At 54.6% G+C, this 18,299-nt stretch overlaps 4 protein-coding genes across 4 annotated transcripts; 3 read left to right on the plus strand and 1 right to left on the minus strand.

Annotated features, from left to right (window-relative positions):
• Positions 1 to 431: 431 nt before the first annotated feature.
• On the plus strand, positions 432 to 2,614 carry EV422DRAFT_209046 (Sodium/calcium exchanger protein-domain-containing protein). The gene is made up of 2 exons (XM_053065363.1): positions 432 to 1,187; positions 1,277 to 2,614. Exons 1-2 carry the CDS (start codon positions 671 to 673, stop codon positions 2,434 to 2,436), a joined length of 1,677 nt encoding a protein of 558 aa, XP_052922839.1. The 5' UTR covers positions 432 to 670; the 3' UTR covers positions 2,437 to 2,614.
• A 1,885-nt stretch (positions 2,615 to 4,499) lies between these two features.
• Positions 4,500 to 8,904, plus strand: EV422DRAFT_508693 (uncharacterized protein; the record flags this gene model as incomplete). The annotated part of the gene is made up of 14 exons (XM_053068768.1): positions 4,500 to 4,612; positions 4,810 to 4,926; positions 5,066 to 5,632; positions 5,873 to 6,122; positions 6,250 to 6,329; positions 6,407 to 6,506; positions 6,644 to 6,936; positions 7,698 to 7,824; positions 7,902 to 8,031; positions 8,064 to 8,136; positions 8,197 to 8,380; positions 8,452 to 8,638; positions 8,755 to 8,784; positions 8,873 to 8,904. 14 exons carry the CDS (start codon positions 4,500 to 4,502, stop codon positions 8,902 to 8,904), a joined length of 2,283 nt encoding a protein of 760 aa, XP_052922840.1.
• A 752-nt stretch (positions 8,905 to 9,656) lies between these two features.
• EV422DRAFT_622346 (P-loop containing nucleoside triphosphate hydrolase protein) lies at positions 9,657 to 11,915 on the plus strand. Its single transcript, XM_053074169.1, has 2 exons — positions 9,657 to 10,936; positions 11,012 to 11,915. The coding sequence occupies exons 1-2, from the start codon at positions 10,154 to 10,156 to the stop codon at positions 11,756 to 11,758; spliced, it is 1,530 nt and encodes a 509-aa protein (XP_052922841.1). The 5' UTR covers positions 9,657 to 10,153; the 3' UTR covers positions 11,759 to 11,915.
• Positions 11,916 to 12,250: 335 nt separating this feature from the next.
• Positions 12,251 to 17,926, minus strand: EV422DRAFT_508695 (SNF2 family N-terminal domain-containing protein; the record flags this gene model as incomplete). Its single annotated transcript, XM_053068769.1, has 16 exons — positions 12,251 to 12,540; positions 12,588 to 12,664; positions 12,750 to 13,054; positions 13,083 to 13,211; positions 13,430 to 13,462; positions 13,702 to 13,857; positions 14,139 to 14,186; positions 14,298 to 14,570; positions 14,643 to 14,858; positions 14,883 to 15,119; positions 15,182 to 15,481; positions 15,550 to 15,969; positions 16,004 to 16,036; positions 16,066 to 16,551; positions 16,626 to 17,357; positions 17,552 to 17,926. 16 exons carry the CDS (start codon positions 17,924 to 17,926, stop codon positions 12,251 to 12,253), a joined length of 4,110 nt encoding a protein of 1,369 aa, XP_052922842.1.
• Positions 17,927 to 18,299: the final 373 nt, after the last annotated feature.

Here is an 18,299-nt window from a genome sequence, read left to right on the forward strand (position 1 = left end):
GGTGTTGGGGAAAATCCATTTTCTGAGGCAAAGGATTCGAGGGAGAGACGCCGACTAGCGAAGTGGAGACACGTTGGAGGATGGGTCCACTGGTGGTATGTGGCATCGATGTGGCAGACGGATAAGCAAAGGCTCTGGAACACTTCGCAGAAAACGCCTCGTCGTCGGGAGCATTATACCGTACGATCATGACAAAATCCACCGTTTCTGTCGAAGTCAGAAGTGCGGAGGGGGGAGGGTGTGACGTCATGGGTTATGTAACTTTTAGAATTAGAAGGTTCGCCCGGTAACCAGGTTTGCGGCGGTTGCGGCGACATGGGTTAACCATGCACTCATCATGGACATGGACATATGTTGATTAATCTGATGAGGAGCACAGCCACATTCCGTCGCGTTTCGGCGTTTCGGCAGTTGGGACAATGGCTGGGGGGAGCCTTGGTTGGCTTGGTATTATCATTGGTGGCTGGGGGACGATGAGGAGAGACGAACGGGCGCTTGGCAATGGAACACCTCTTCGTTGACGGAGACACTCGGGCCGCTTGCCAATTGAGAGAAGCTTCGCTTAAAAGAACGTTCGCTCGCAAGAAGGTTCCCCCAACACACGGACTGCACGCCCTGACAGACACCATTCTCCTCCCCACCTACTTACTACTGATCAATCACTCCAGACATGCACAGAGTCCGCGGCAGAGCCCAGACAGAGCTGGGAAAGAGCTTCATCAACCCTCTCCGCGCTTCTTTCCGTTCCTCCCGCTCCTCACCCAACACCGTCTTTTCCTCAAACTCTCCTACCACTACCAACACCACTCCCTCAAACGCTAACCATGCGCCTACCCACGGCGCAGATACCGTCATCGACCTCGACTCGACCGATACTGCGGGCGACGCTGCCCGCCGATCGCAGGATATCGGCGGGTCAAAAACTAAGACGCACCAGCCGCCCGTAGAACATTCCATTCTAGGCCAGATGAAAATCGCCCTGTTCAACTCCTACCTCAACATCCTGCTCGTGCTTGTCCCTGTCGGGATTGCGTTGCATTTCACGAGCGTTAGCCCCACCATCATTTTCGTCGTCAACTTTATCGCCATCATCCCTCTCGCTGGTTTACTTTGCTTCGCCACCGAAGAGCTCGCGGGCAGGACAGGCGAAGTGTTCGGCGGGCTCCTGAACGCCACCTTCGGAAACGGTAAGAGAAATTGCTTCATCCACATCGCTGACGCGGAGCACTCCAGCGGGAAAGCTGATATCAAGTTGGCGCGTCATCACCACATTTAGCCGTCGAGTTGATCGTGGCCGTCATCGCCCTCGCCAAACGCGAAGTCATCGTCGTGCAAACCTCAATGGTCGGCTCCATTCTCTCGAACCTCCTGCTCGTGCTCGGCTGCTCCTTCCTTCTCGGCGGCTTCAACCGCTACGAACAGTATTTCAACACCACCGTCGCGCAGTCCGCCTCTTCGCTCCTCGCGCTCGCCGTCGCGGCACTCATCATCCCCACAGCGTTCCACATGACGGCGACCTCGGCGGCTCCGAACGTCGTTAACAGCGGTATCGTCAACCTCAGCCACGCTACCGCGGTCATCTTGCTGCTCGTGTACGCCAGCTACCTCTTGTTTCAACTCAAAACACACGCCCTGCTGTTCCAGATGCCGAGCCAGAAGGTGCCCAAACGACACGAAATCCACTCCGTAGAACAGTTGACCAATTTGATCCCGTCCTCGGTCGCGTCCGCTAACCCGAACGTTCGCGCCGGACCTGCGCGGGATGCGCCGGAGGCCGCTGAGAAAGAGCAGCCTGATAATGGGGTGGTGACACGTGAAGGAGAGGCCAATGACAACGCTGACGATGACGACGAGGAGGACGCCCCCCAGTTGACCGTCGCCGGCTCCGTCATCCTGCTGACCGTCGTGACAGTCGCTGTAGCCTTCTGCGCCGAGTTCCTTGTCGACGCTATCGATGAAGTGTGCACGTCCACGGGTATCAGCCGATACTTTGTTGGTCTCATCCTCTTGCCCATCGTCGGTAACGTACGTATCAGATATCACCCCTCGTACTCTGCTCATCCGCGTCCATTAGAAACTAACCTCGGCTTCTTTGTACAGGCCGCAGAACACGTAACCTCAATAACGGTAGCCATAAAAGACAAAATGGACCTCGCCATCGGCGTCGCCATCGGCAGCAGTCTCCAAGTCGCCCTCCTCATCATCCCCCTCATCGTCATCCTCGGCTGGATCATGGGCATCGAGGAGATGACATTATTCTTCGACGGGTTCCAAGTGATTATATTACTTGTGAGCGTGTTGCTGGTGAATTATCTGATACAGGATGGGAAGAGCAATTTTTTGGAGGGGAACTTGCTGATTAGTATGTATCTGATTATTGCGGTTAGTGCGTGGTATTTTCCCGATACGCAGGGGGCGGCTGAGGCGGGGAAGTAGGGAGATAGGAAGTAGGGTTTGAGAGAAATTTCAATAGATATCAGGGATTGTTAACCGCAACCCGCTCCCGTTTTGTTCATTCGCACCCACTGCCGTTAATCACACCCATCTGGACAGTGGGTAGATATACGATTCCTTCCTGTTTCATTTCATTTCTGGATTAATCACTGCATTCCCTCTTTCGACGTCGCGGGTGTTTGGTGCATGCGCTAGATGAGCTTCATACGGACAAGAGTATTGCTTCGCGGTTTGCCGTCTCGGAGAGAGAGGGATGGAGAGGAGGGTTCTGACGCGTTTGTCGTGCATGCACTCCGCTTTCCAACCCTCGCCCTGAAACCCCCATTGCCAAATCCCATCACCGAAAACATCAGTAACCCCCCTACAACAATAGCGAACCGCAGCCTACGTGCGGAGACCAGCGAGAGAAAGATACCAGGTCGGCGAACACGCATGATGAGACGAGAGACATGGGCGCCGGTCAGGGACAACGCAGGACCAGGATATTCAAAGCCGGACAGACCAGGGTTGGAGCAATCTGGCATGGACGGACCCAGGGGTGCAGGAGACTCTGCCCATTGAACGAGTTTCGCAATTTCGAAACAATGGATGCAAGCGGCTGGGGATACCTTCTACTTGCATCCCAAAACGAGCAAAAGGAGCACATGCACTCCCCTCTTCGCGTTCGCAGATGGGTTCCGGACACTATACTCATACCATCCTCGGCCATACCCCTGCACACCCAACAAACGCTATCCAAATACGAAACCGCGGCGTTCACGGAACTTCCTGCAACCCGGGGACTGGATTGTGGGAATTTCCTGGGGACACGTATTGGGTTGGGTTGTGGTGGTGTTTGCCGACGGATGGTGTGGGGCTTGTCTCCCTTATTTGCCGGAAGCAGGTGTGGGGGAAGAATGTACGCTGGCCGGCATCTGCCATCAGGTGGATTATGGGGAACGATACTGGAGCAGCAAGCGCACCCAGCTGGGGTCGATTTGATGGATCGAGAGCAACGAAACGACACTATAGCGCCGGTGTCAGCATCCGAAGCATAACAGCAGCGTACAGCTGCAACTCACACAGGACACGAGCAGAAGGAAAGAGCAGAGGTACAAGCGCCAGAACGAGAGGGCCAAGTAGCGAACGCACCCGCGGGTGCTACGGTGAGCCGAAATGGTACGTAGCAAGCCGCATATATCTTTTTTGCTCTTATACAGTCACCTCGCAAAAAGCCGTGCCCCCCGTCTAATTGACATCAATATTGGTCACTCACGTGCATTTGAGACCTCTTGAGACCTCCGAGACCTCTTTCTCGCGCTCTCTTCTTCCAACCTCAGCACACGCCGAGAAGCACACACACGCCTACACAAGAAGCCACAAGAACAACCCCGACAACCCGCAACCACAACAACAACACCAAACATGCCCAAAGCCCCACTCACGTCCACCCGCTCTGGTGCTGGTGCGGGCGGGGGCAAAGACGATCGAAACTATTTGTGCCTTGCACCCGGAGGCGCCTGCGTCGTGTGTGGGGCCACCACGTCCGCTGCCTGGAGGACGGGCATTGTCGGTGGCGTTAAGACATCCCGTGCGGCTTGCAACAAGTGTGGGCGTGCAAAAGCCTATCTCGACGCCATTGCAGCCATCCCTGGCAAACCCGTGGTCCCTCCCAACCGTAGCGCAACTTCTGGAACCCACACTTGAGATGGAAAAAAACCCCTCCCACATATTTTTTCGAAAGCCCCGATTCCTACAAGAAAGAAGCCACAAAAAGAGAGGCCTGGCAAGCAGCCTGACGCGATATACTGAGAGAGACTTGCGTTTGTACAAAATGCCAAACCCCTATACCCAACAACAGCGAGTTTGTTACGTGCGAGGAGTGTCTAGAAGAGGAGCGCGCATTGGTGCGGACTCGGAACTATGTAAGCTATCCAGGTGCACAATTTTGGTGGAACTTGCTCCATCCCAAGAAATCGTGCTTCGACAGCGACCTGTTACCTGCCCTTTCTCACGGTCGATAGGCTAACTCTCTGGTCCCTCTGTTCATTCATTAGAAGACGGAAATGGAGGGAGCCATGGGGAAGCATGCAGGCCGCATGGACGTCCACGCTTTGGATCTTGCAGCAAAAGGCGTTGCTCTCCAATTCCCCGACTGGCCGCGTGAGCAGAGGTTACAGTATGTGTATCGGATTGCTATTCATGGCATAGCTCGAAAGACCGCTTACATTTGCTTGCATACCGCCTGAGGTTCTGCGAGAGTTGTGCGTCGAAGGGCCACGGCATGAAATGAAGGATGGAGCAATGTTTCGCCGGAGGTCCGGAATATTGATGTGGTCGACTTGATTTGCATCTACCGGACTTGGATTGCCGCAGGGTTTTTGGTCTGTTTGGCAGAATAGGCAGGTCATTGACGACCAACGGATCTGCGTACATTCATGCCGGGTTTGCGACTAGCACACTATGCGACTCAGGGCCCGCGGGGGGTGCAATGTGAGCAACGTTCTCGGCCCGGACATCCGCGGGAAATGGTTTGGAGACACGTTTGCTGTACGCCAGCCCAGTGGCGGTTTCAGGCAATCTTTTGAATTTCGGCTTTCGGGATACTTTGATGTGTCGTGCAAGTGAAAAGGAGCTCCCGGCTCCAGCTAGTGCTCCTGCCAATGCCATGCGTCTCTGTCACCGCCCGGCCCCACGGTGAAAAAGGTAGGCATGGCGTAGAGGATCGATCGAAGGCTGTGGCGTGGCTCTCACCCAAGACTGAAAAACAGCTCGAGGAGGAGAAGCGCTACACCCACCGCGAAAAGAGGGACCGGGTCAATACTGGGAAGATCAGACAACGTGGATTGGGAAGCCTTCCCGATTGGACTTTTGCGCCGGGGGCCAAAGATAAACCGCTAGACTGGAAAGACAGCTCAAGGAGCAGAAGCGCTTCGCCTGTTGAGAGAATGGACGCCTCCAGGTTCAGGCACGCGAGCTCTTTACGGATAAAGCTTTTCGGCTGGTCGGTGTCTTCCGTGCCGATCTGGATGGTCACATGCCAGATTAGGCTAGCGTACCGAGCTGACATCGATTTGGAGATCACTTATCGAAAAAAATTCGACGATGCATATCGGGCACCACTGACCCGCGGGTGCTTCAAGTCTTCCGGATGCGAAAAATACTCCAAGTCTTTGCGGGTGGCGGGTTATATGCGATTGTAAAGGCGGCACGGTCAAACTGTGGCCACTGCTGGGTGGATCTCAAAACATCATAATGTCCCCCAGATGATGGCGCTTGTCGTCCCGGGATGAAAAGTACCTCAAACTGGGAGCCAGCGGTCAACCCAAGGATTGAAAGTGCCCCGCCCTGCGAAAAGAAGGAGCGGATGAAACCAGCGTGACAACTGGAGGAGCGCTCGGTCGCTTCAGAACTACCCGAGTGCAAATGGTTTTGGAAGATTGAGAGGACCGCGGGTTTTGACTGACCTCTTCGCGACAAAGAGGAGTGGAATTGGCAGCTCCACTGATCGGTGCCGCAGTGGGAGTGCCGGGGGTGACTACGGTCTTCGTCAGTACATGGGACTACCCCGGGGATCACATCTCGAAAAAGGGCTGTGTCACATTGGGCCTCTTGCACAACCCCGGAGCTCCTTTGGGTTCGCGACGATGATACAGCGGCTCTGGAGTGAGACCAACCGTGCAAGAAGAGTGAGCCGTGCACTTCTACCGAGGGACGGCGCATCGCACGACACAACAGTCCTCGATATGGAAGAAGATTGGGACAACGACTACAATACGGCTCCGCCACAGACGATGAATTCCCGAGCCTAAACAGCGTTGCTCAAGAATAGACATCCCGAGCACTGTTGACCTGAACGGGCGGGATCCAGGAAAGACGCACGACGGATCTTCGCGGTGGGCGCAAATGGACCGGCTTCGTACCGCGGCGGGTTTGCAGTTTCCATCCTCCGGCTTCTGTCCGCCGTACCCAGGAGCCCGGGGATGGATATTGTCGAACACGTAGGCGTCAATGTCCGGCAGTGGTCGACGCACACTGCAGATCTTGGACGAGGGGATGGCGAACTCGGCTGGGTGCCTCAATGGGGCTGCGCTATACCCTTACCGATGGGCATTGCGATGATAGCAGGCGTCCGAAATTCACCCGCAAATCTGAATTGCCAACGGGAAAAATTGACCAGCGATTGAATGGGCTGAAATTGACATAGCAGCTTACCGCGGTTTTTCCAATTTCGGAGTCTGGGGAGGATTGCGGGAATCATGCGGTGACCTTCATACCTTTCGGGAGTTCATCAGCATTAAGGGCCCAATTGAGGAGGTATACTCCCCAAAGAGCATGCTTCACTGGAACGGCGGGAAGGCCGTCGGAGAAATCTACCCGCCCGGGAACAGGAGAGGCAGAGGGAGCGGGAGTGGCAGAGGGAATAGGAGAGGGAGAGGCAGAGGCAGAGGGAGATGCAGAGGGAACAGGAGATGCAGAGGGAGCAGGAGATTACATTAGGCGGTAAAAGCAATGGCTGGAAAAAGCACTCCCTAGCGATGAGTGTCCGACAAGTATGCACGCAGCCAAGGAGTTTTTGGCGTCGATGGGTAGGAATAGGACGCTTTGACCCCGGCTGAGTGGAGAACCACGCCTGCGGAGAACCGCGGACATGTCTGATCGAGAGCGCAGGGCGTTTCGATGCTACATCCGTCACTGGATGCCGTCCTGAGGACGTCGAGTGTGACCTTCCACGGTGTACTCATCCTACGCGGAGATGCTGATTGTCGAGCTCTGTGCGAGGTCGACAAGACCTGTTTCTGTGACGAGCGGCTTGGCTGCCAAGATTTTCCCGCGTTCGGGATTCAGCGTCCCGGGCACATCCGCTTGTCGTGAAGAAGGGCATCTGGTTTGCGAATAACTTGGGGAAGATCGCTTTGACCCCGATCCGATTCCGAAAAGAGCAACTATCGAAATTCTCCTTTTGGGCGAGGACTTCACAAATGATGGCGCCATGGGGTGGTCATTCGTAGAGGTCCTGTAGAGGGATGCAGCTTGCTCTCTGCACTTCTTTGTTTTATGGGGAATCCGAAGCCATGGACCTTTATGGTCGACGTTCTCAACTCCGCGAATTGTCGTCATCGCTTAGGGATTTGTCATCATCGCCGTGTATGTACTGTACTCGCGAACGACCGTAGATTCCAACTCTTCGTCACAGCGCACAGTAGGCATCAGCATCGGCAAGTCAGAATGTCTCTCACCTCTGCTTTACGATGGTTAACCAGACCATTTACCGTGCCCGAGACCGAGACCGAGACCGAGACCGAAGTCGAGAAGGGGGTCGAGAAGGCGGTCGTGGAGGAAGCCGAGGAGGTGGTGCAATTACAACATACATTGGACGACGCCAAAGTCGTAAGTTCTTACCTGATTCCCCTCTTGGAGGACGACGAAATTGCCGCCGTTGTGTGAGGTCGGAGGGTTCCTCGAAGGACAGGATCTACCATCTGAAGCCGCCGTTCCTCATGCGAGAGGACCTTCAAGGCGACTCTCGGGACCATGAGAAGCGTCTCGGTCGTATCGAGAACGCGGGAAGGACCAGGGACGGACGGATGTCGTTCGGTGGATCAATGACTTCATGAGGTTCACAAAAGATGTCAGGAAGGGCAAGGGCAAGGGCCTGATGATATTCCTCTGCTTCGGTCGATCATTATGCAAACCGACCGGGTAACACGCCCATGGACTACCGCGATAGTGATGTCAGAGATTTCCCCACTCGCTTATCAGTGCTACTGTACAGTACAACTCGGCGCACTACGATATGCTCAACCACTTCTACGTAAACATGTTCGAGAATAACGAACGCCGTCCAAGCTTCCTGACGCTCATGCATCACATGGCCATCGCAGCTCGACAACCTGTTCCTCCGAAAGGCATGGCGCTCGTCATCGATTCTCTGGGTGTCATCCCAGTGCTGTGATGGGAATACATGGAAGTCATCCGCCCTGCAATGTGCCAATCCAAAATCATCATCCACAGTAGCGTTGGACGACCGTTGTATCTGAAGCTGGAAGTGGCACTAGAGCTGTCGGCGTGGCTCATGGATTTGCGGCAGGGGAGTACAACGCACTGAGCCCTGACGGGAAGTACTTCGCCGATATGTTCCGCGAGCTCCAGCGTAGGCGGATGCGGCAGGAGGGCGAGGGAATACGCGGCGGCCGAAGAGAAGGTAGATCGGACAATCCCGCCTATTGAGGTTGCGAGGGCTGCGAGGGACGTGAGAACCTCCAACTGTAGACTGTTTGTATAGTTGTTCTGGTGTTAGGATTGTATTTTCGTAGGTAGGCAGGCAGAATTTGGATGATGAAAGTGATGGTATGTTTTGATGTACACCATTCGATTACAACATCCATTCGATTACAACATACAAGAAGTAATGTCGCATATCTTGCGATGCACGCAGGTCCGTGTGCCATCGCGGGTGGGAATAGCTAAATACCTGATGCTGATCTTTGTTCTTTACCTATACCCATATACCTGTGCCCCATCATCCTCAAGCGTGTGAAGAAAGCGTGTGAAGCGCTTCTCATCCTCAAGGGGCGCCTTAGACCATCGGGCCATAGAACCCTCTGGCGAACCGCAAAAACAACACATTATATCTCCATTCCTTTCCCACCCCCGTGCTCCCTCCTCAGCCTCCTTGCCCACGTTGAATTGTTCCAGCAACTCCATGAGCCAACAATCTGACCCTACGACCCTACAACCCTACGCACATCTGACTGCACTTTGCAAACCCATTGTCAATCAAGCAGCCGTCTATCGGGCGAGCAGTCACAGATGATTGGGCATTGGACTGTCGGTGTAAAAGTCCATCGACTCCCGGGTCATAGAGGATGTTGAGCGGACGAGCCAAGGAACGGGTAATGTTTCTCGAAGAAAACAGAACCCTGGCAGGAATCCTTGCAATCTTCGATCAGCTGCTGTTTTTGTTGCTGCACAATATCCCATTGCCTTTTCCCATGTTGAACGGAGCCCGATGTGGTTGCGATTGGGTCACATCTGCTTGGGAGAAGCGCGATTCAAACAGGCAAGTCGAACAGACCAAGTCTGCCACATAACAGGGTAACCTCAAACCCTTGCAGTATCCCGCAGGTGGAGCAATCCCACCCTTCGACGCTCCTGCAGGGGAGTGAGAGGAGAGGGGATAGGGGGCGAAACGTGGCTTTACTTCCTTTTGCTACCTGGAGCTCCAAGTGCCTGATGAACGCGCTGTCGAATTCTGTCATTCGCCAAAATGTTAACCCCCGATCGTTGAGAGACCACAAAGGCAACCACTTTTTTCCTTCTGTCTCTGCATCTGGCGTGGAATCTTCAGGCTGCCCAGCATTCGTCGCAACTCGGTATACGACGTACTCGCACAAGGTGGGTGACGCACCTGACGTAGTATGCGTCGTATGCGTAGTATGCGTGCCAGGTGCAGGGGCCCCAGTTGCTGCCCCGCAGTCCCACTCGAGCCGCCGACGATCGCCTTCCCCACTCAGGCTGATCCACCCCGCCCCACCACCACAGGCTCATCCAAAGCCACTATCGGATACATACTACAGCGGAAGGAGAGTGAACGTGCAGATATCACCAGGTAAGTGGGCCTATAAAGGCTGTTTGCCCGAGCTGGTCACTCTTCTTCCAGCACCCCGTTCCTGAATCCTACAAACTACACCTGGGAACCTCCCCGACAACAACCGCAATGGACGCCCATCACCACGACATGCCAAATATATCTGGAGTCTTCCAAATGGAAGCTCTGCGCTATGTGCGCACCGGGCATCCGCTACTAGACGCCCTCCTCTTCTCACTCTTCACGTTCCTGCTATCCAAACTTTTCAACTCCGCCCAGTACATTGCGTTCATACAACAGTGGTGTCGGCGAGCGCAGTTGAACAAACCGCAAATCACCTACGTGATCGAAAGCCAACAACCGGTCAGCGAAGCGAGCGAGGATTCGTATAGAGACGGGGTCCCAAACAAGCTGTACTTTGCGCTTGCCTGGTATCTGCGAAAGAACAACGCCATCAAGGGCTACGCCGACTCGTACAAAGTCGTGGCGAAGGATTTCTATGGCGGCGAGGGCGAGGATGTGGACGAATGTGTCTTGATTCCCACTGCCGATTTCACCATAGATCACAAAGGGATTCTCATCTCTGGACGATACAATCACTCAGAGGACGACGCCGGGAAGCTTGTTAAAGACGCATTTGAGCTGAGCATAGATCACGACCTGGCGACAGAGATGGACCCGTTTCTGCAAGGCGTGGTGCGGGCGTTCAAGGCGTATACGAGGAAGGTACAGAGCGGTCAGAAGATTTTTACGCTCACAAGTCAGTACAACAACGACGACAAGCTGCATTGGATTTCGAATGACTTCCACTGCAGGACGTCGCTTTCCAACATCATCTTGAAAGATCATTTTGAGGAAGATCTAGGTAATGACATTGATACATTTCTTGCAAGTCGAGAACTGCACAACAAGGTATGTCAGCCACATGAGTTCCCCGTGCTTCCGCGATGTTCTCGGTTTTAACATGCATCGGTATTTTCGCTGCAGCTTGGAAAATGCTGGAAACGCGGCTACCTGTTCTACGGACCTCCGGGAACGGGCAAAACATCACTAGTCAAAGCCATCGCCAGCAAAACACAGTACGACATTTACAACGTAAAACTTTCCCGCTTCAAATCCGACATCAACATGGAAACTCTTCTACGGACCATCCCCAGCAAGTCCATTGTTCTCTTCGAAGACGTCGACTGCATGGGCACCGTGGTGCACAAGCGATCATCGGGGGTGGAGACCACGGAACCGGACGCCTTGAAAAGCGATGGAAGCGGCGCATCGGATGCAGCATCGGAACCAGTATCAAGGAAGAAGAAATCAGCCAAACAGAAGTCGGAAAAGAAGAAGCCGCCCCTCAACCGCCAAGGCCCAACCCTCTCCACCCTCCTCAACTTCCTCGACGGCATCAACAGTCCCGAAGGCATCATCGTGCTCATGACCACCAACCACGTCGAGAAGCTAGACCCGGCCCTGCTCCGCGACGGGCGCATCGATTTCAGGATCCCCCTCGACCACTGCACACGGCAGCAGATTCGGGATCTTGCGGAGCGGTACATTGGCGTAAGGCCCGCCGAAGAGGATCTGGCGGGTGTACCGGATTATAGCTTGAGCCCAGCGACGGTTACGAAGGTGTTGACGGAGTTGGCGTTTCAGCAGATGAAATGCCCGACGGCGGGGGATGGTGAGACATTACGGCCTGTTCTAAAGAAGCTGCTGCTGGCAGAGCTTTCAAGCAGATGACGGAGCCACGACACACACATATATATAGATTTTTATTGGGGCTGCAAGTTTGTCATATCTTTCTGACACGCTAATCCTACTTGTACATGTACATACATCTATTTATTATTCAATCGCAAATACGAGGCTGAGATGAAATCGCTCGGCATCACAGAACTGTCATCATCGCACACGGACGGCCCCACGGCATATATTCATTTAGCGCACTGGTATCGTTATCAACGACATGGTGTGCGGGCCGTCTCTCGAAGGCGGTGCCCACGATTTATATATAAACCTGCGATGCCGTCCGGCTTGCTCGCCACCTTGACAACGGGTAGTCCGGGGTCGTCATCTTCCGGATCTCATAATGATATCTCACATCAACCAACACCTACTGCGTGCCAATTTCGGAGCCATTTCTCCCGTTTCGCGCATAGTGTAAATGTGTTGGGAGCCAACCTTTACTGAAATGTGCTCCCCGCGGATCCACGTCTCGCCAACCTCGCATACTCATATCGGCTCATCCAAACAAGCTATGACATTCAAACGACCCGTGTATCCGTCCATCCAACATCTTCCCGCGCAGCGTCGCGTCACTCCCTCCCGACACGGAATGCGAGCCCAGCGATTGAAACCGCCAGGCTCAAATTCCTCGTTTGGGAAGCATTGACAAGCGGGTGATGTTACGATTGTGCGTGTTCTTTGGATACCCTCAGCGACCATCATTTTGTCAAATACGTCGTTGAAGATTTCTGTGTCGAGGGAGTGGGGAGGAGTGCCCTTCGGGGAGGGCGGCGAAGCTGTTTGTAACGTTCAAGAGTGCGTAGGCAAGAAGTGTTGACAGCACATAAGGGATTTGGTAAGTACTCCCTGCCAAGTAATTCCTTCACCCAGTCGAATGCCTCTTCGCGAATCCGTAAAGATCTAGAGGACAGCGGTCCTTGTCCGGAGCACACTGTCCGTCCGTCCTCTGCCGCACTCGGACGCGACGTCGAACGGGACGCGTTACATAAGCACAAAACGCGTCGGGGGAAAGTTCCCCAACTCCTCGCGCGTCAGACTTGGGAATCCGGCGCCTAGCTTAACAAAGCGAGGCCCAGCGAGACCCTTGTGTTCCTCAGCTCCTCCTTCTAAAGGAATGCGTTGCCTCTCAAAGGAGAGCTTAACATCCCTTTTGACGAATATAAATGACAGCGCCACGATGAGACCAGAGCCATAGGAGGCGTGGCGCACAACCACGAGACGGCGCGGCATGGTATGCCAGAGAGAATCTGCGCCTTCCGAGCATTGGGCCCTGCATAACTGAATTTCATCCTATCCATCTCCGGTAACAGATGTTCACCATCAGAAGATGGATCAGCGAGTCGAGGATATTAGAATTAATCCAGGTCGCACTAAGCAGGGCATGCGGTGGCGCGAAGTAGATCTTGACTGAGCTCTCTGTCACTGTGACATACTTAGCGGCGGAGACCTGTTCGGTCTCGTTTCATTGCATAGATGCGCTTATACTTTTGCAATAGCGGCCTGCCTCCTTTGTCTTGCGTAAGTTCCTCAACCCTAAAATGATGGCCCGTGCGCCAGTAGTCTTTGAGCTGTTGCGGATCCAGCGTGCGGTTATGGGCTCACTTCCTTTCAGTGTATGCCGAGAGATGGAGCGACAGAGTGTGTTCAAATTGTTCGACCGCTTACTCTATGGGCGGTTACCAGTGGGTTGGAGGAAACCTGATGACATGTGTGGGAATCAGGGTGGTTGGTCCCTCTCCACGGACGCCTTCAAATGTGGCTTTCCACTCGGAAGGAACCGCTTTGCGAGCCCCTGTGCCTCTTGAAAACCCGCCACCCTCTCCAGAGCAGATGGAGGTTAAGAAAAGAGGACAACAAACGGGATGCAAAAACAAGCAAGTCCATTTTGACACCCTCCGACCACACGTCATCCTCCGTTCTTCAAGAAGTGGGCAAACCCCACCCCGAGGCCCATCCTTCGTCAACCTCACACCACTCTCCGGTCGCCCCTCCAACATTCCAGTTCTCAGAACACTTCCGCCCTGCGCGACGTCCGTGACCAGTTTGGGGCCGAAGTCTCCGGGATTGCATTTGCTCACTTTCTGCCGGGATGGCTGTGAAGAACGAGCGGAGTTCGCGTCACGCGTTTCAAACTTGCGCGAGCCGTAAGCAAAACGCGCTCGGGGATGGACCGACAGCTCGTTCCCGTCATTCCGATTGTTCCCCGCGGTCATCGCCCCCCCGAAGAGGAGCCCAACAGACGCTTCGACGCAGACAAGGCTTTGCCAAAATCGAAGATGGGATATCTCTCTGGCAGGCGTCGGAGTTGCGTAAACGCGCGAGGTAAGCACCAAAACGCGTCGGCTCGCTTATCACAACATGCCGATAGACGCACGAGGGTGCTTGTCTCAATAACGATGGCATGGCAGCATTTTGGTCGCACCTGGACAGCCAGCAACAGGTTCGCTTTGTTCAGAAAAGTAGAGAGAAAGTACATATAGAAGTGTAAAGAACACTGTGCGATGTGCGACGCCCACTAAACCCCGAAAATAACCCTCAAATCACTCTCAACCCTCGCTCTCCTACTACTTGCATCCTCCACCCTCCCACCCCCTTGCTTAAACCCCCGAAACGCATCCTCCACCAAACGATCCTTCTTCGCCTGAATCTCCAGGATACGCTCCTCGATTGTTCCCGCGACGATGAGCTGGACGACGGTGACGGGTTTGACTTGCCCGAGACGGTAGACGCGGTCGATGGCTTGGGTTTGCACGGAGCTGTTCCAGTGGGGGTCGAGGACGTAGACGCGGTTGGCTGATGTTAGGTTCTGGTGAGTTGGTTTAGAAACAGGTTAGAACGACGCCCATTGGTGAATGAGGATCGCGGGCATTCTACTCACCAATCCCAAAGACCCCGACTTCAACGAAATAAGCATCACCCTCGGCGGGGCATCCACCTCCGCATCTCCGTTCACCCCCGCAGCTTTCTTTCCCTTCCCTTTTCCCTTCTTCCCCTTCCCCGTCCCCTCTTTCATCACCACCCCGGAGAAAGCACTCAAAACCTCCCCCCGCTCCTTCAACCCCATCTTCCCATCAAACCGCACAAACGAGATCCCCTATCGTTCCAAAAACGGCTCCACCATATCGAGCATGGACGTAAACTGCGAGAAAACGAGGGCCTTGTCGTCGGCGGGTTGTGTTTTGAGGAAGGAGATTAGGTGCCGGATTTTGGTGGATTCGTAGGGGAGGGTGGATGTTGAGACGGGTGCGCGGGGGAGGGGTTGGGAGCCGGTGTCTTCTGTGATGGTGGGTTTGGGCCGGGAGAGGAGAGGTTTGTGTTGGAGGTCGTTGCGGCACATTGGGCATGTTGGTTTTGTCTGCCCGCGAAAACGTTGCAAGTAAGTACAACGCACGAGAGACTGGCACGTTCACAACATACCTTGATAACAGTCTGGATACACTCCCTACAGAACACGTGCGTGCAAGGGGTGATGACGGGCCCCTTAAGCGACTCCAGACAGATCGGACATTCCACGCCATTCTCATCCGCATCGACAAGTTTCTGAAGAAGCTTCTGAATATTTTCATCGTTGAGATCCAGCTCGGGCACGCCTGCAGCTTCCTTGGATAGCCGCCCTGAACGCATGTCGTCGAGGAAGTGTTGAGGACAGAGGGACATGTTGTCGCAGAGTTGACGGAGACGGGTTAGGAAGACGAGCATTTGGGCGGAGTTCTTACCCTACAGCGACGCGTATCAGTCAGAACATCAAGAACGCAGCTTCAGCGAGGGGGAAGGGGAAAAATTACCAAAGTGCCCTCCTTCGCAAACCGCGCCACAAGTCTCTTACTCTCCCCCGCAACCTCATCATACACCTCCTGCTCCTCCTTCTCGAATTTACACTTGAACATAAAGACCTTCGCCGGTGGCAACATCACAATTGGCTCCCCCTCAATCTTCATACTCTTCGTCCTCCTCAAACAAATCTCCTGCATCAGCACGCGCAGCCGCTGAAACCCATCCTCCAAACCCCTGCTGAGGGGCCGTTTAAAGCAGCGATTCCACCATTGGTGGTCGTCGAAGGGCTCGACTTTAAGGAAGCGGACCATGCCGTAGAGGTCGTCGATTTCGTTGACGATGGGGGTGCCGGAGAGGATCCAGCGGCGTTCGGAGTGAAGGGCTGCGCAGGCTATGGATACTTGGGTTTTGCGGTTGCGGATGAGGTGGCCCTATGGGTGTCGTTGGCGTCATATCAGTACATACATTCGCAGGTTTGCGTGCGATATCCAGTGAGACCTGCAAGAACAAACCTCATCCAGAATGACCCGCCGCCACTTGATAGAATGCAAAACCCCAGTATACTCCGGCAAGTCATCCTGCCCCCTCGCGCGCTGTTTGCCCTTCGCTTTGGCCGATTGACTCAACTGCCCTCCATTCGGTTCCAACGCCAATGTCTGATATGTCGTGACGACCACGTCGTGCTTTCTCAAAGCAGCAGCTGTGACGTTCCTGTCGTTTCCGTGATAAACGTAGACGGAAAGCTCGCCGTCGCGCACGTGCGTGTGGATCTGCGTGCACCAGTTGTAGATGACGGAGAGTGGAGCCACTATGAGCGTTTGCTTTCCGAACTTTGACTTTACGTCGGGGACGGGGGGTGGGATGAGGGGCGCGCCAGTGGGGTCGCTGAGGATGAGGGCAATCGAGGTTAGAGTTTTGCCGAGACCCATATCGTCCGCCAGAATGCCACCGCGACATAGTTGCGGCGGAGCTCGCACGGGGCTGTCGGTGGCCACGTTGAGGTAAAAGAGTCCCTATAGAGAACGCAGATGATGAGTCCTTCACACTGATCCTTACCTGGCTAGCGATGTTGCAGTGCGAGGCTCACCTTCTCATCCCGCTGCACCATCCAGAACTGTTTCTGAGGCAGGTCCTCTTTGGTGTTTGCGTTATCAGCTTCAGTCGGTAACTGCGGGTGCTCGCTTTTGACCATCCAGGCAAGTCCCTGGAGTTGATACGGGTGCAACTTGGTGCGCAGAGCCGACGGCGCTTGCGGATGAAGAGGCATCTCCGAGAGTTCCTTGCCCTTACGACAGAGATCGTCCAACATCCTCCGTGACTGGCTGGGATCCGTTTTGATGCCCTCGCGAACGAGTTGCTGCAGAGCGAGATCGACGGGCGGGCCTAGGGGAACCGGCTTCTTTGGACCACCACCCTTCTTGTCGGCGGTCAGGTAGGGCGCGAGGACATCCAGTACATGTGAGCGTACCGCAGCGGAGCCATAAACTTCCAAGTCCAAGGACAGTTTGTACACGCGATCCCCGCTGGGCACGGTACCCTCTACGCGAATGTCGCCCCTATCCATGAAACGCGCGAGAGCGGCGGCCTGGTCACGAGGGATATGGCCAACCTGTACTCTGCCGATGTTGAGGACCCGAATAGCGTTCGCGTCGTAAGGGTTTCCAGGGTCCCGCTCGAGGATGACGCTTTCGTGGTTGCCCACCATGCCCCGATAATAGCGGATGCCTACGACGGCGCTCCTGTAGCTGGCAATCTCGACGTCGCTGTCAGCGGATTGTGATGCGCTGGGTTCGGGTTCCTCAGAGTCAACTGCCTCAACCTACAAAACAAAAACCGCAGACATTGAGAGTGAGAGGAATGTCTCCGCGACGAACGGTTCAATGGTTGGGTTGGGTAGTTGGTTGAGGCGGATAGTCGAAACGATACCCCTGCTCGCTCCGCTCGCAACAAGGAACTCTCAAGGCCAATCTCCTCGCTATCGCTCGGATCCTCACTCTCCGCTCTCGCACGCACCTCATCCACAACATCAGGCACTGGTGTTTGCTCAATATTCAGCAAGTGTCCCCCTAACCCTTCCTGGCTCGCCCGTTCGTGAATCTCTCTCTGAACCTCTCCATAGTCGTACAATTCCTGCAATCCGGGGATGCCCAAGTCGTTGTTTCCAGAGGCTTGATTGTTGTGTCTTGAAGACTCCCCGTCCGTTGTTGTAGCGTCGCTGAGGGAGGTGGAAGATGGGTCCAATCGTCTCTTCTTCCGAGGGTGTGGTGCTGGTGGTGGTGATGGGTCTGGAGATGCGGCGGCTGTGGAAGAAGAAGAAGAAGTAGGAGTGAGAGTCAGGAGTTGGGATGTTGCTTGCGGGGGAGGTGGTTGTTTAGCGGAGGGAGCCATTGCTTGCTGCGTGGGTGGTGGTTGTTGGTGGGAGGATCTTGTTTCCCACGCCCCCCCACCAAGGGAAGTGAAGTTGAATCCATGCGGTCTCCCTTCTCCTCGTGTCCGATGGGCTCCCCCTAAATTGATTGATCCAGGCGCAAGCCTCGAAGGAGAGAGAGGAACTCGCAACCCCTAACCCTAACCCCATTCATTACACTTGCAACTTGCATCGAAAAGCCTCTCCATCCCCCAACCCCAGTTCCCCTACTCAGTCCCACTCAACTGGCCGATGCAGTGATGGTGGAATCAGATGGATGCCTCCGAGAGAGCGGAGGGAGGTGGTTGAGCACGGGAGACGTGATATATTTCCAAAGCCTCACGTCGTCAGGAA

This window comes from Fimicolochytrium jonesii (genome assembly GCF_025526975.1).
Source record: "Fimicolochytrium jonesii strain JEL569 chromosome Unknown EV422scaffold_25, whole genome shotgun sequence".
In the NCBI taxonomy this organism is placed as follows: domain Eukaryota; kingdom Fungi; phylum Chytridiomycota; class Chytridiomycetes; order Spizellomycetales; family Powellomycetaceae; genus Fimicolochytrium; species Fimicolochytrium jonesii.

What these genes read in the sequence shown, in the direction of transcription:
- EV422DRAFT_209046 (XM_053065363.1), top strand. Translation starts at nt 671, where the DNA reads ATGCACAGAGTCCGCGGCAGAGCCCAGACAGAGCTGGGAAAGAGCTTC. An exon ending in GAACGCCACCTTCGGAAACG is followed by an intron (nt 1,188 to 1,276) that starts GTAAGAGAAATT and finishes CACCACATTTAG; the next exon opens with CCGTCGAGTTGATCGTGGCC.
- EV422DRAFT_622346 (XM_053074169.1), top strand. Translation starts at nt 10,154, where the DNA reads ATGGACGCCCATCACCACGACATGCCAAATATATCTGGAGTCTTCCAA. An exon ending in GTCGAGAACTGCACAACAAG is followed by an intron (nt 10,937 to 11,011) that starts GTATGTCAGCCA and finishes TTTTCGCTGCAG; the next exon opens with CTTGGAAAATGCTGGAAACG.